The sequence below is a fragment of the Falco cherrug genome, chromosome 4 (genome assembly GCF_023634085.1).
Source record: "Falco cherrug isolate bFalChe1 chromosome 4, bFalChe1.pri, whole genome shotgun sequence".
Taxonomy (NCBI): domain Eukaryota; kingdom Metazoa; phylum Chordata; class Aves; order Falconiformes; family Falconidae; genus Falco; species Falco cherrug.
In genome coordinates, this window is record NC_073700.1 from 60,789,373 (window position 1) to 60,805,001 (window position 15,629).

The 15,629-nt window shown below is 37.9% G+C and overlaps 1 protein-coding gene across 1 annotated transcript in view; it reads right to left on the reverse strand.

Moving 5' to 3' along the window:
• PTPRN2 (protein tyrosine phosphatase receptor type N2) overlaps positions 1–15,629 on the reverse strand; it is a 663,576-nt gene that overhangs the window by 29,160 nt on the left and 618,787 nt on the right. Inside the window, exons 18-19 of the mRNA XM_055709440.1 lie at positions 6,299–6,418; positions 4,976–5,142 (exon numbers count right to left, since the gene is read on the reverse strand). Coding sequence (XP_055565415.1) covers positions 4,976–5,142; positions 6,299–6,418 — 287 coding nt within the window. The remainder of the gene's footprint in view (positions 1–4,975; positions 5,143–6,298; positions 6,419–15,629) is intronic.

Sequence of the window (15,629 nt, forward strand, 5' to 3'; positions counted from 1 at the left end):
GCTTCCTGGTTAAACATTCTTAGTGGCAAGAGAATATATCCGAAGTCAATCAATGAAAGTACAGCTATCAAACAGGTCTGCTGATATGTAAAATCAAGGAAGGAATTAACCAGTGCTGACAAAACCCCAAGATATTCAGTCTAAGAATAGAGCCCACAAAATTGGTTTAAATCTATTTAAATTGCCTTACAAAAACCCAAATCCCAAACCCTGTCTTCTGCTCTAGGATATATTTTGCATGTCAAGTATGTTACAGGCCCAAAAAAACCCATAAAATATGCACACATATGTTATCAAGGCAAGCTGAATAAAGGCTAAAATGGGAAAGCATTGCTTCAAGAAATCAAAACCTTTCATTCCATTTATTTGGTAAGATGTTTGAGGTTACCAGAGCTAGAAGGTCTCCTGTGAAACCATTTCACAGGGCAGCTTCCAAGGGGTGCCCAGACCCCCTAATAGTCCCCAGCTCAGCACAAGTGTTACACAGGATCCTGACTGCTAAACTGAAGTGAGCTGCTGGAATTTGGCAACTGCGGTACAATGTTATTATGAATTTTAAACCATAACTAACCTACTGAATCATTTAGTTCTTGGCTGTTCATCTATTCACTAACATCTGTGCTGTGAAAACATGCATATATCTTTAAACATTGCTTACAGTATAGCCTGAAGATGCCTAAACTTCTAAATCTGACAGGGAGTCAGGATACCTGGAACTCAACCCAAACAGGCTACAGAGATGTTGGTGATGTCCCATGAAACTGCATTATCACATTCTGCTTTTTATTATTTAAGATTCTAACTGGACTTGATAACAATATTAAGTTCTTGTAATGAATTCTTTAAACATTTGAATTCAGGAATTTTTCACAATTCTTACTCTTTTGCTTACTGATGTAAATCCTACTTACAGAGACATTCTGTCTTTATTCATAATGCTTGGATATAAGTAATTAATGCAGTAGAACAATGTTCTATGAAATAAGTGGTAAGTCATCGAGAAGCACCTGACTTTAGAAGTTAAATGGACCACTTGTAGGTCCATAAATGCATATATACGCAGGCACTACCAAGCAAAATTTCAATGACTTAAGCTGCAGTAGAGTTTTTACATGAATGAACCATTCATTTCTTGATGGTCGTATCTGAGGACCAACTCCTTCTACACAATATAAACCCTGATATTTATTTTTTGTATTGTACAGTAAATTATATTTGAAATGTCTGTAACAACATCAGACACAGTCAGTCTGCATTCCCCTACGTGCAGTGCAGCTGGTCATCCTCCCCCCACCTCCCACCATGTGCATTAGCAAAGTTGTTTCTGCATTTAACATCTTAAATAAAAGCTAGTAACTATGGAGGGTATTTACCATTTCTTTTTCTGCTTGTGTGGTTCCTTTGTTCCTTGTATGGCACCACTAATATGATATTCGCATGTTGTGACTAGCCATCTACCAAAGTCCTAATATAATTTCAATGACAAACTCGATCTAAACCTCTCAGTAAATCAGACCTCTCAGTAAATCAGACAGCCAGAGACACATGTTAGGGAAAGACACCTTATGTTTGTCAGTTTTATTGAAGGCGTTTCAAACATTTTCATTATCACACATTTCAGGAAACACATTAAAACAAAGGGTTTCAATCCAGCTGGTTCATAGCTTTGTCTATATATAGCTTATGAAAATATTTAGAAGTGCAGCAACATCTCATTTCGTTCTTAGTTCTGGCTAATGAGAGTGAGCTGAAAATTCATCAGTAAGCAAAGTTCTTGAATGTTGAAGAAAATATATATTTTTATATATATATATATACATATACAGGAAGAATTAACTTAGAAAGAATGATTAGTAATACAAACCAACCCTTGGCTCATTGAGTGAAAAAGAAATCATCATGCAAACCATCAGCAAGCAAAGGTCAGAGGTCGTTAGAGGCTCAGAAAAGGGGTTTCCCACATTGTCCCTGCAGCAGAGTCACAGTTTCCAATGATCACTTTTGTGACTATGCAACTGGGCTCATATTACTAGCTGCAACATCACAAAAATGACACTGGCAACCGCTAATTAGCTGGCAAAATAAGAATTTGTCCATTTTTAAAGTGAGCAGTGTTAGTAAATGCCATTGCACACAGCGAGAAGTGATAGCATAATAGATATATATTTTAAGCAAAGCCCTCACATGTGATGCTAATTATCTTTTAGCTTAGCAGTCCCTCTTTAAAGTGTAAATGTGCTCCCTCTGGGCTCAAGAAATATTTAATTACACATATCAGTGCATGACTAACAAGCTAGTCCAGAGCAATAATGATTGGTCTATTGTTCAAAATGAAATTAGGACTCCAGAAGCATTTAAAACTGACCAGTCGTTTCTGTAGTAGCCTCACCTCTCAGGGACTGTCTTTTGTACAGATTTTTAAAATATATAGAATAATCTCTTTTTGGCAATTTATACCTACATTCTGAAAGTACGATAGATTATTCCATAAGGTTTAATGTATCTGCTAGATGCAAAATCATCTAAAACACTGATACATAGTAAGAGAACTGTAAGCTTTCAAGTTTTCAAAGAGACTTGCAAAATTTACTTCAATAAAAATTTTAAGGTCCATATTTCCACAGACTCTGGGCAAGGTAATTTTGGGAATCCAATTTTTCTTGGTGATGAATTATAAAAAATAGAGGGTTGGTTATGTATATGCTTAATTTCATATATGTATGTGAATATATAAATATACACACATATCCATATATATATACAAACACACTGAATGCACATAAAAACATAGATAAGATTAAAAGAAATGAGAGCAGCCCCTTCCTAGCACCACCCTCTATGAGTATGGTAGCGCTGCCAGACATTTATTCTGGGGGCTTTATGACTCAGCTGTCGTAATCCAGCGGAGTTTGTACTTTAAATAGAAAGCTTCAGGTGCAAAACATGTATTGTATAAATGAATTCCAAATACATTATTTTAGCAATAGTGCATTAGGTTTTTTTGTCATTAAAAAAACAGCAACATCAGATGACCAAGAAAACTGAGATTCATAGACCAGCTATTGTGCATGCCAAAATTCCTTTTCAGACGGAATTTTACTATGCATTCAGTATTATGAGTTCATTGTACAAAATCTGCACGTAGCACATGATTACAGTACCCTACACTGGACTGTGAATACATATGAAATGAACACTCAGAATTCAATTAAATCTTAACAGGTTCATTCCCATACTGGCTTTAAATACAAAGAATGGCAGCTCCGCTACTTTTCTCTATCTACTTATAAATTTTCTTTTTCAAAGTATCTGCAACAGTTCTTCAACATGGCTATCTAACCCTTACACAATGTCACTTTAAGAAGTGCTTTCCTGGTGATGTGAACTGTGACTTACTGTGGATCTAATCCTGCAGCTCATGCAGGGTCCTCAGTTCTTACTGTAGCAAGTCGGAGTTGAGGTGCTCCGAACTTCAGATGTCCTGGCTGTACAGGCTCATTTATTGTCTAGTTAGAACTGCTAGCAGCTTTCCCACTAACTTCAAAATGAGCAAAATCAGACGTTGTGTTGGCTCCGTGCTGCAGCCTCACATGGCTTGATAGAACCAATTCAGAATTTTCACTACAGAAATTCACTACAGGCAACTTCCTCGGTACCACAAGCAAAGGGAAATCAACCTATAAAAATCACATTAAAGTTTGAACTCAGAGAAGAAAACCTTGAATATTCAATTACAATTTCAACTCCATCCTATGGCCATGCTTCCTTCCCCTGCTATCACTTTTGCGTTGCGAATCTGTAGCATATCCTTATATTCTTACCTAGCCATAGCTCCTAGTGACTCAGCACAGCTGTACTCCGTTACTTGACCTGCACCATGTCAGATGACTCTCTGCTTTGAGAAGCCTTGCAATACGTATGAGAATACTGATGGATGAAGAGTGGCATTTAGTCCTAAATTTTTAAGGGTAAAACTCTGCCAACAGGCAACCAGCTTCTCCGCTCAGGTGCAGATGCACAACTCTGGCATCAGTCAGAGCTCCTAGCATGTATTGAAAGAAACAAGTTTGGACCCTTTGAGCACTGAGCCCCGTATAATCACTTTGGGGGGTTGTATATAATATTGTAGTACAGAGGGGAAAACACGCGATCCCACAGGCCGCTTGCGGATTGAGAACCAACTCCCCAAACCTCCTGGAGATTCTTTTCATTAGCCATAAGCACATCACTGTGGATTAGCTGGCATACGCTAACACCTACACACGATGCACTGGGCACGGTTTGCAATCAAATGAAGATTATTTCAGTCCAGTATTTATCATGCATGGCTTTAATTTTCAAATTAAAATTTAGATAGACACAGCAAACATTAGAGAAGGTGGCAAGGACTTTCACAGGTTTTGCCTTTGTATATTTGTATTTTAAAGCCACGTTGACTTCCCTTAAAATTCCAGAGGGTATGCTTTGTCAACATTTTCATCTGCTTTCTCAAATTTCCACCTTCCTGCAGCCACAGAAGGTCTACAGACCTCACTGTCTCATCCTTACGAGCAAACGTTCCCATGGGAATGCTGTTACTTCCATATGACTCCACCACGTTGGTTTTTTCTTTTTAAGTGTACTCATACTACACTATTTATTTGTGAGATTCCTGCAATAAGGATCATAGGGGAGACATATAAAAAAGCCTGGAAGTTGCAGAACGGATACAGAAGCACCAAAGGGCTGTACAGAGGGAGGAAAGGTATCGATCTCTAAATGGGAAATGAATACGTCTTAAAACCAGGCAACATTTACGCGTGAGACAACACTCAACATCAACCTACTGCAGATTTTGGTGTTAGTTTAGCATTGTGGCATCACAGGCTGAGGAACCCCCTTTCAAACCAGAAATATTTAAAGGACAAGTAAAAGGACTAGTTTAGTTCCTCAGATCCGGATTGTCTTAAAGAAACTGTCATACTTTGTGCTTTACCTGCGGAAATCCAGAAGTGATCTTGTGGAAGCAGGAACCCTCTGATCGTTCCAGCTGAGGAAGTGGAACTGTGTCACTGTGCGGGTCTCGTTTGTCTGCAGGTTCTTCAGATAGAAGCTTCTCACAAGGAAATCCTCGCACCAGATATGCTCAGAGACAAGGTTTACCTACACGCCACAGGAAGAAACAAACGGAGATCAGCAATTTTGGTTGCTAGCTACATCTTCAGGACTGCAAGTGTAAGATGTCTGGGATGAAGGAATTGCATGAAAGTTTTATTTTTATTAGCAAATTGGCGAGTGCTGGGAAAATATTTTTTTTTTAGTTTAGCAAGCAGTGTAGTTGTCAGGAAGGGGTTAGCTGTCCCTGCTAGTCTATTGAAAATGTAAGAAAAATTCTTGACAGTTTTAATGCAAAAGGAAAAATCACTGAGTTGAAACTTCATATCATTATGTGAATACAAAAGACACTGCCTGAAAATATGTTAAGACTTCCAGTCGCTTTCTACTTGGAAATGCCCAGAATGCATTGCCCAGGTCACTCGCAGAGGTCTTAAAAATCTGAGTTGAATTCACATGAGAAGTTAAAAGTCAGCTTCTTCTGCTACGTAGAAAAATAAGCATTAAAAAATGCAGCTTATTTGCACAGTTCATCTTTTCAGAAAATTAGTTTGTTCCCATTTTACTTTAAATAACAGTATTTCCTCACGTTTTCCTATTCTTTGTATTGTGGTATTATTTTCTCCCTCTACTCAGCTGGACAACTGGGAAAATCTAACAGCCATTGTCAACGTTACATAGCAACAAAACTGGTGATGTCAAATTTTGGAGTAGAAATGTAAAGCAGAAAAGAAAAATATGTATTTGCTGTTGTGACTGAGGCAAGAGGTAAAAATAGATAGCATTAATTGCTAAAGATATAAAGATACTAAAGATAATACAGGCTTTTCTACAAAGAGATACATATGGCTTTCCTAAGGCAAATTTCACTAGTTCTAAAAATACTATTTACCTATAAAATATAGATACACTTTTTCATATTTCAACCACTTGCAAAACCATCTGAAAAACATAATTATTGTCCTTTTTTCATTGTAATACTTGGCTCATTATTTATGAGATCTTATTCAGCAGAAACTACATGGCTATTAAAACTGTGTTCAGATTTTCTGCAAACCTAAAACTACTCGAAGGCACACGAAGTGTATTTAAGAGCCCTCAGCTCAACCTCCAGGTTAGATCAGCTTGAACCCCATTTTGCCCTGTATAAAATCAACCCGTACACTTAGTGTCACATTTAGAACCAGATATTTTGTTTAGGTACCTCGTAGATGTGGTAGAGGTTTGACCCTTCGTCTGGCCAATAGTGGTAGCACTGTTTGACTCCGTTTTCCACGAGGGGTGTCAGCATGACAATAACGACACAGCCGTTCTCCCAGACCATCTGCAGACAAAGAAAGACACCGTGGCCACATTGTGACTGCCTAATTACTGCGTGACATGTATAATTACTGCACTCAGACACACAATCAAAATTTATTCCATTCACAGGAAATTTATTTCATTTTCATTAGACACTTTTACTCTGCAGCTGCTTTCAAATCCCTGAATAAACTGGCACCGTATTTTGCAGGCGTCCATGAAATATTAAAGAATATCCTGCTATTTCAATTCGGGTCTTCCACAAAATCTCTCCTCGTTCCCGGTACCATGTTCAGCTGCTTTTCTGTCAAACTTTTAGATCCACAAAGGGAACACTGAACTATGCTTGCAGAACATACAGATATTTGGGATTTGATATTTAATACTAAAGCAGCATGGACCTACTGAAGTCACATGTATTGAAACCTGTTTGTGTCCTCAACCCTGTGTCTTTTTACAGCTTGCCATGTAGCAAAAGCTATTAAAGTGCTGCATTGCTGAAACAATCATAGAAGTTGCATCTGAACAACAGTAATGAGGAAAAAGCAGGAAAAACCCAAACCAAATCTGTCCTTCCAGAAACATTTCAGATGGGGGAATCGTCCCTTCAAATGCACATTTACAAAAGATTTGTTGCAAACGTGCATTATTTTCTTTCTTCTTCCTCCCCTTCTTCCTTTTTTGTTCCCTTCCTTCTTTTTTTCTTCTTTTCCTTTTTGTTTTTCCTTTTCTTTGTCTAGCTCTGTTTTCCCCTTTTACTTTCCTTTTTTTCTCTGGAGGTAGAAGTCCAACTCCTGCTGCAGACTGTGCACTCACAGAGCACAGGTACAGCAGGAGCAGAAGAAAACAGCGTATCTTCACCACCAGCATGATCACTTAATAATTGAGGCCAGCCACAAAGTAGGATACAGGAATCCAGTGCATCCTCAACTAAAGGATTTGTGGATGCCTCCCACAAACAGCAAACAAGCAGAGATGCTCTGGTCTGGCGTATCTCTGTTCCAAACACAGCCCATGGCTGAACAAAAAGGCTCCTATGAATTAATACCAAGCAGCATAATCGCTAAAAACTGTTATTATTATGCTGTACATTGATGTTATATTTGCATACAACTTTCATTGTCTTTTTGCTAGCATATAAAATTACTGAATGAAGAGTAAACTGCGCTTTTTGTGAAGGGTTATGTTTATTTCACAGAAATATTTAGAAGCAACTGTATTGACATGTAAATTTTGTAAACAAAAAAGGCCTTTGTCTAAACTGTGCAAAGATGAGATGATACATTCAATTCAAGGATTATTTTTTTTTAATTACATATCAAATAAAAAGGTTTCCCATTCATGGATAATGATGTTGTCTTCTCTTTTAAGAATAGCTTGCATATAGAGAAACAAATAACATTTCTCTTCCTTTTTTTTTTCCATTTTGCAACATAATTAAAACAACTTTTAAAACAAGCTTAGAATTATTTAGAGAAATTAATCTAGGGTTTGCACAGAATAGGGTTATTTATAATTTTGAACAGAAGTGGGGAAAAAAATTACAGTTGCCTATATGGAATAAAAATAATCTTTATCTTCTTTCTCTTCTCCCCTTAAAAACATTTTAAAAATAAAAATATCTATAATCCACCCATCCTCCTGTTAAAAACTCATAATGCCACAAAACCAGCAAAATTAAACTGATAGATAGCTTATTTTACAGACAGACGTAGATTTATCACTTGTATCTTTTTTGTCCTGCATTTGTTTTAGGCCACAGCTGGGAACCTTCTTTGTATGTAAGGAAGATGATAAGAGATTTCATTCATTCTAACGTAGTTTCACCTTTTTCAGTCAGCAATCAGACTAAGATAAGAATTCAAAACATGCATCTTACTTTAAAACTAGCCCCACTAAATCAGTACTTTCATCACATAACGATTTAATGTGCCTCTAGAAGGTATAGAAGCTCATTGAAGCCATTACGAAAATGAGGAGAAACACAGTTTTTATGAGTGTAATAAAAATACAATGATCTAGACCATAAACTAATCATCTAGCACTCTGCTTGTGCCACCCAAGTGTAACATTATAAAAGCCCACTCATTTAGAGAGGAATCCTTACAGTTTGGCAACCCTGTTCATTGGTTCAAAGATACAGCATTTCATTAGAGAGGGGCTGTCTGCGTCTCTGAAGATTTCATTAAGCATAAATCCAAATGAAAGTTAATTTAAACAAACAATTTCAAAGTTACTCTGGGGTATAATATTTCTTTTAGGTCATTGTGTGAAAATGTAGAAGTCAAATCTACTAAATCAAGAAGGCAATACAATCTAGTGCCGTCATCCCTGTTACATGCAATTGTCACTGCATCTCCTGTGCTTACCATTGAGACACGATTTTCACTAAAACTCCCAGCCTGTGACCGGAGGAGTACAGCATTTTCTTTGTTTCCTTGATAATTTAAATGTTAGACCATCAGGCTGTTACCTGGATTTCTTCCCAAATAACATAGAAGTGGGATGAGTCAAAGGCAGTTCACAAAGTTTTATACTGCTGCCGGTTCACCACTCCATCTTTAACCTGCTGATGGGTTTTTGAGAAGCCGCTGCTCCCAGCACCTAACACTTTGCTGTGCTCACTGTCAGACATGGCCACGTGCTAGAAAGTGGCCCCAAGGAGCACGTCTTTGTAATGAAGGAACAGGTAGCACAGACCTGGCCTGCACAACCCCTTTGGAGAAGCACCTCTGGTAACCTAAGACACGTTTCAGCTGGGCTTGGAGAACAAAGGAGGAAGTTCGGTTGCAAATCCACAATAATGCACGTAATTCTGAAATTTGTGTGCTTGCACAGTAGAAAGTGAGTCAATGCATGTGATATAAGAATAAAGAGACTATCTGGTCCTCAGGGCAGAGGTTTTTCTTGTTAGGTACAGCCTAGCAAAATTAAGCCTTAAACTCTATGTGTCCATAAAAACTAAATATATTTTTCTACATATTATGTTTAGTATATAATATATACATATATAGCTCTCTAATATATGAAACTAAACTTATTTAGACCATTTAGCCCAGGCAGCTTCATGTTTGTAATTTATGGTAATGCTTTCAGGAGAAGAAGAAATGTTGAATGGAGTCTCCTGAATGGAAGTGATAAAGTCTGAGTTACATATAGGAGCTCACTACAGAGCTCACAATACATGCTTTGCTGAAAAGGGAAGGTAGCGTATAATTTTGTGTGACACGTCTACCTTCAGCCTATATGCCTAGAGAGTAACATGTTAATGATCTTTAATGAGGTTCTGCTGTATGCATCATTCTCAAAACATTTCTTAGACAAGAATAACAGCATCCCATTCCATTTATTGCAAATGAAAGGCTGAATCCTGCAACCCAAAGATGAGCAGTGCGTTTGACATCTGCAGGATTCCCTGTTGATGAAATCCGCCACGTGTAGAGACCTCATGCTGTGGTTATCCAGCATGTCAGTCCTATACAAAGGACTTCCACATTGGGATGAATTATATTTAATAGGAATTACTTGCAAAGGAGCACAGAATTGGTTTTTCAAGTAAGGAGAAAAATAAAGTCATAAATAGGAGAAACAGTGTTGCAACACTGCCACAAAACTGATAAAGCACCAGGTTTTGAAAGCTTGTATTTTAAGATGTCCTTTTTTACTAGCTTGTAAATAAAATGGTTAATACGGATCCCTTTTTTTTTTTCAGACATTTCATCATTTTGAAGCTTCTTTTTTATAATGAATGATTCTCCTGAACCCTCTTTTCAGTCATTTTCTTCTTTATTTTAGTGATGGGGAAATGACAAGATACATGTTCTGACCAGACACTTCTTTTGATGGGGACTGGTGGAGAAGTTTCTAAAATGTGATGATTTCAAAGTAGAAAATAGATGGGATAATCAGTTAAATCCAGCCTGTTCACTAAAAATAACAGGCTAATCACACCAGCTGCTTTCTGGGGGAGATCTCCAGCAAACTAAAGAATTCACCTTTTCAGTCTTTTAGGCTTCCCAAGTAACTGGTAAATGCAACTACTTGGAAAAGCAGACAAACAAGCAAACAAAACCCAAATAATTTCTAATGATAATAAAACCTCAACATGAATAAACACAACACCCAAAGCCACAACAAAGCAAGGTACTAACTCTTGCTGGATCAGATAATATTCATCCCATGACATGTCTTGGAAGTAATTAACACAACCGTGACTTCTTTCATTCTCCACTGGAAATAGGAAACACTGTACTGAATGGAGAGAGTCAGCAAACGGTATTTTCTGGAATATTTTAAAACCAAACGCCTATGTTTTAATGGGTTAAAAAAAGGGGAGGGAGGAATCTTTTAACTAACAACAAAAAAAAACATTGGAGGGGCATTTAGATGTTTGTCGTTAACTAGAACTTCACTATGCATGCCAGTCAAAAAGCAAGCTCTTTTGCAAAACATTTTGGTTGAAAATGACTTATCATCTTGATAGGAAATGGGTCAAATCTGGCAAAGTCAGAATTGCCATTTGCAGACACTACTGTGCTGGATCGCTAAGCAAATCTGTAGGTTGAAAAAGTGACTATCAACAATCTGTATTTAATTAAAAAAATAGTCTGACTCTTGCACTTAAAAAGACGTCTCCAGAAAGGACCATATATAAATACGTGGTCATCAAGACTGGCTCCATGTGTTATGTCCCTGGTGCTGCAGCAACACTTGTTTGGAAGTCAACGGGAAAGGCAAACTCAAGATGACTGTATGTGCTGCAATAACTTCTGCTTTCTCAGAGAGATATAAAATGCTCTTATTCTTCTCAGTAGACTCCTAACTCAAGCCTTATTATTAAATAATTTAAATATGAGCCCTATTTAGTATTGCAGTGCTGACAAAACCACGTTAAGGAGGGAAAGTCCACCAGAATTGCCAGTAATTAGGTTTTCACCTTAGTATTGGAAAGGTGGAACCTAAACAATAAAGGGATAGAAATTTAAAAAGGATCACCCCTAAGTACCTTCCTCAACAGAAGCCATAATTAGAAGTGAGCATGGTAAATGCACACTCCTTTACTGAACGCCTATGGAATTCCTAATGCTATATTTATTTCACATGGCTTGACAAGTTACTAGAGCTCTAGGGGCTACTGTTCTGTGCCTATCTCTCCCTTGCTGTTTTTCTTTTATTAAATTAAAATATGCATATTTTACACATTGAATTGCTTTGTGTCGCTTTTCATCTGCTCCTCTTTCTGAAGGTGAGAACTGATTAGACATGCAGGAAGTCCCATTCCAGGCAAGGAAAATAAAACTTGGGAATCAAGACTGCTTGAAAGCACTCTGTTCTGCACAGAACAAAATGCAGGAAAATAATTTAGTCTGTAAATTAATTTCAGCACTCACAAAACATGCTGAACTGGGAGCACAGAAACCAGCAATTAGAGCAGAGGAGGGTTTGGTACAGTTGTTCCTACTCTGCCCATGGGCTTGGAACACTGATTTTGCAGGGAGACTCAATTCAGCTACTGGGACGTGGTCTCCTGCCCACTGGGATTTGCCCTTGGAGATCACTGATGACTAATCCCTTTTTACACAGGAAACAATCAACTGACAGTATTTTGTATTTCTTTTGCTGAATTCCAAAACTGCAAGAGAGAAGCAAGTGTTGCCAAACAGACGTGCAAAGATTTACCACATCCTCAAGACCGCAACTCAGAAATGGGGTTCTTAACATGCTGGTGTGATCTGGGGGGAAAACAACAGTCAGTTTTTGAACTGATGCTGGTAATACACTCCTAAATATGGGTAGAGAAGAATTATTCTAAAAACAGTTATAGATTAAGAAATGCAGGACTGAGGACAATGAAAAGCAAAAGTCAACTGAACTCCCTGGCTCACATTAGGGCTCGAGTCTTTACTCTTGGGATCCTTCTGCACTTTGCATTTAACAGTCTTGCAATAAAAATAGAAAATAATCCAAGGAACAGACATGACGCCCTATAATCACAACAGCGTAAACCTCCACTCCATTCTTTTTGTTTGTGGGCAATAGACACCTAGTTTTAACAAGGGTGAAGAGTGTTCCCAATTTCAAGACTATTTCAAGTATTGGTGAACAGTGAAGGGAAGATGGGGTACTGAAAGCATGGGTTTGATTCAGAACACACAGGATGAAGCTTTCCCACTTCCCAGAGGAGCATCCTAAACATGAAGGGGCAGCATCTGAAGTCTGTCTTTCTGGTCCTGTGTCAGACACAGTGCTGTTCATGACTGGTATCTGCTTCATCACCCTTGCCAGAATGGAGCCTCTCAGGGACTAAGGCACTTGGGAACTTACCTAGCCTGAACTACACATACATTCAGGCAAAAGCCAGGGAATTTTCTGGTCCAAACTACAAGTGTTGACTGTATTTAATCTCATGATTTACTGTTGTAGGTACTTTAAACCTTACTGAACATCTGCAAAATGAGGAAAATTGTATTTACCTACTCCTTCTGTAGAGGTTACATAATGCTCATATACTTATTAATGATGTTGTCATAATTAATGGGTTGGTAGGGAGGACATCACAGAAACACAACAAATACAAAAATATATATGTCACATGTGATTTCATTTTGTAAGGCAACTAAAGGGTATCCTCTTAAGTCACTTGGCAGGAAATCCCTGATCCCTCCCTCTATTTCACTTAATATGATAAAATAAAAAAAGATAAAAATGTACTTTCCACAAAGGGAGTGGAAAGAAGGGCAGATGTCGGTAGATTTATGAAAGCAAGACATATCTTGGGGTATTTTCTGGAGGGAAGAATTATGGCCTCCTACAGAAATCTCCAATTGGAGACAATGCGCTTAGCAGACACGCCATTTATAAAATGGCATAATTAAGAACAATTTTTCACTGCAAGGACAGTTGGTTCTGAATATCCTAACTCCAAGGAATAGTTTCTTGCATATTATCATCTCTTGCTTCTTAGAATACTCTGCAAGTTAAGACATGTACTTCATGTCAAATACTTCGTAGAATTATTACCCAGCACATACGGAAAATAATAAAATTTTATGCCTCCAGAATTATTCACAACATAGAACTCCTGCTGCGAAAACTTGTTATAGATCAGAAATATTCTACATCCTCTTTCTTTTGAATTATGTTCAAAGAGATGTTGAATTTTAATAGCGTTATGTGGAAGAGCTGAGTGAAATCTCACTGAAGCTGCTGGACAAAATCATCACCTTTCATTCAAGATAAATGTAAGAAACAAGCAAACTCTTTTATGGAGCCTGATAACTGAAATTACAGAAGTTAGCATCAAAAACAAGAGAAATGTGAAGCATACGGACCCATGAGTTTCTCTAGAAACTGATATGCTTAATGCAGAGAGAGAGGCGTTAATCAAGGCAAGATGATTAATCCAGATAAGCAGCAAAAACGTGTAAAAGGAATAAAGAAACCACCAGCACAGTTCAACAAACTAGCATTGTGATCCTGCTAGAAGAAAAGCTGAAAGAGAGGTTGGGGGTAAAACACTGGGTGAATGAGGTTTGGAATAAAGAAGTTATTCCCTGTTATTTGATTCTGTCTTTGTTCAAAGAAATAAAACTCTCTATTTTCTTTGTAAATAAAATGGAAATATATCAAAGCAAAACCCTATCCTCAGGATGAATTCTCTTTCCAGCTGAGAAGAAAACAACCCACAACCTGGCAAATTGTTTAACCACTCAGGTAAAAATGGATTAATACCATGTGAGGAGAAGCATCCAGTTTTCAAGAAAGGGAATTGTGAGGTGGAATTCCCACTGAACCAAAATAGAATCAATGAAGGATGTATCACTCAGAAATAGTAATTGGTAAAAAGAGATGAAAACAAGACCAGATGAAATTAAAAGAAGACTTAAATCAGCTGGAGGCTTTTCAAAATTAATTAAAGTAGTAGCTGGAGAATTTCCAGAGCGGTCTAAGAGATGACATGCAGGCAGAGATGAAATCTCTGCTTGAGCCGCAAACACAGAGTAACCAGGCAGATTAGGAAGCCCTGTGGCAAAACGGATCAATGAGATGACTGACAACACAACTCCTGCAGGCTAGAAAGTTTTCAAAGAAATAGGTAAGCCAGGAAAGTTGGAACTAACTTGGCACTTGCTGACTTAGAGGAGCTATGCCAAAAATATAAGGAGCCGGAGAAGTAATCTGGAGGGACACAGACAACTGTGGAAGTCTGATGCCTGGAATTGGTCTTACGCCCTTAGAGAAGCCAGAGTTAAGACTCTTGCCTTTTTTATCATTCTTATTTTTACAACATATACAAATTTGAACACAATTTGAAAATGACCAATGTATAGGAGTTTGGACTATCGCCAGCTCAAAGTCTTTGAAAGAAAAACTTCCATCAAGCTGATCTCTCTCAAGTCAATATGAAAACCCAAATGACTAGAAAGGTGTACAGAAAATGCTGAGTCTAATGGCCAGCTCTAGTGGCTCAATTTAGGTGGTACTGAAGAGCAGTATTTGCTCTTCTTCCTCACCTTACCAAAAAGGACATAATCTTTCAAGAAGTGGTCACTAGTGAGATGACTGAAACTGGTCCCTCTCCAGTCCCATAGTGGTATTAGGCATGGGTTTGCTCAACAGTAAGTAGTAAGAATGCTAAACAAGATGAGATTGAACAAAGCATCATAAATGCTTTATGAAAATGCTTTACCCAATTTGGGAAAGAGAAGATACTGAGCTAACCATGATCTTTGTTCAGATCTGGGCAACTCGAAAACAGTAAATGGGAATTTGATTGCTAAGTGTCTAATAACACTTGCACAAAAACACTGGGCACTGGATCAACATAACAGGTTTTAGAAGGGTTTGCCAATAAAACTAGGAATAAAAGATTATCCAAAACTAAATCATCTGTTTGGTCTTAAATAGAGATAATAGATATGACCACATGATCATGAAGATGACAGATATAAAGAGCAGCAGACACTGCAGAGTAGTGTTAGAGAGCTCAGGAACTAGGTTCCTTTTGGAAGAAGCTTCCTCCAGATGCGTCTGTAGCCTTCTCCCCCACCAAGCGGCATTTGGTCCATTGGACCACGCAACAAAGTAAATCCTAAAACGAGAGTAAAACCTACAAAGTACTGTGACACACTATAAATCTATCCCTAGCAGGCCACGCTGCTCGCTAATGTAGATGTAGTCACTGACGGGTGGAAGAATCTAATGCAAGTTTAAGGGAAACTAAGTTTAGAAAG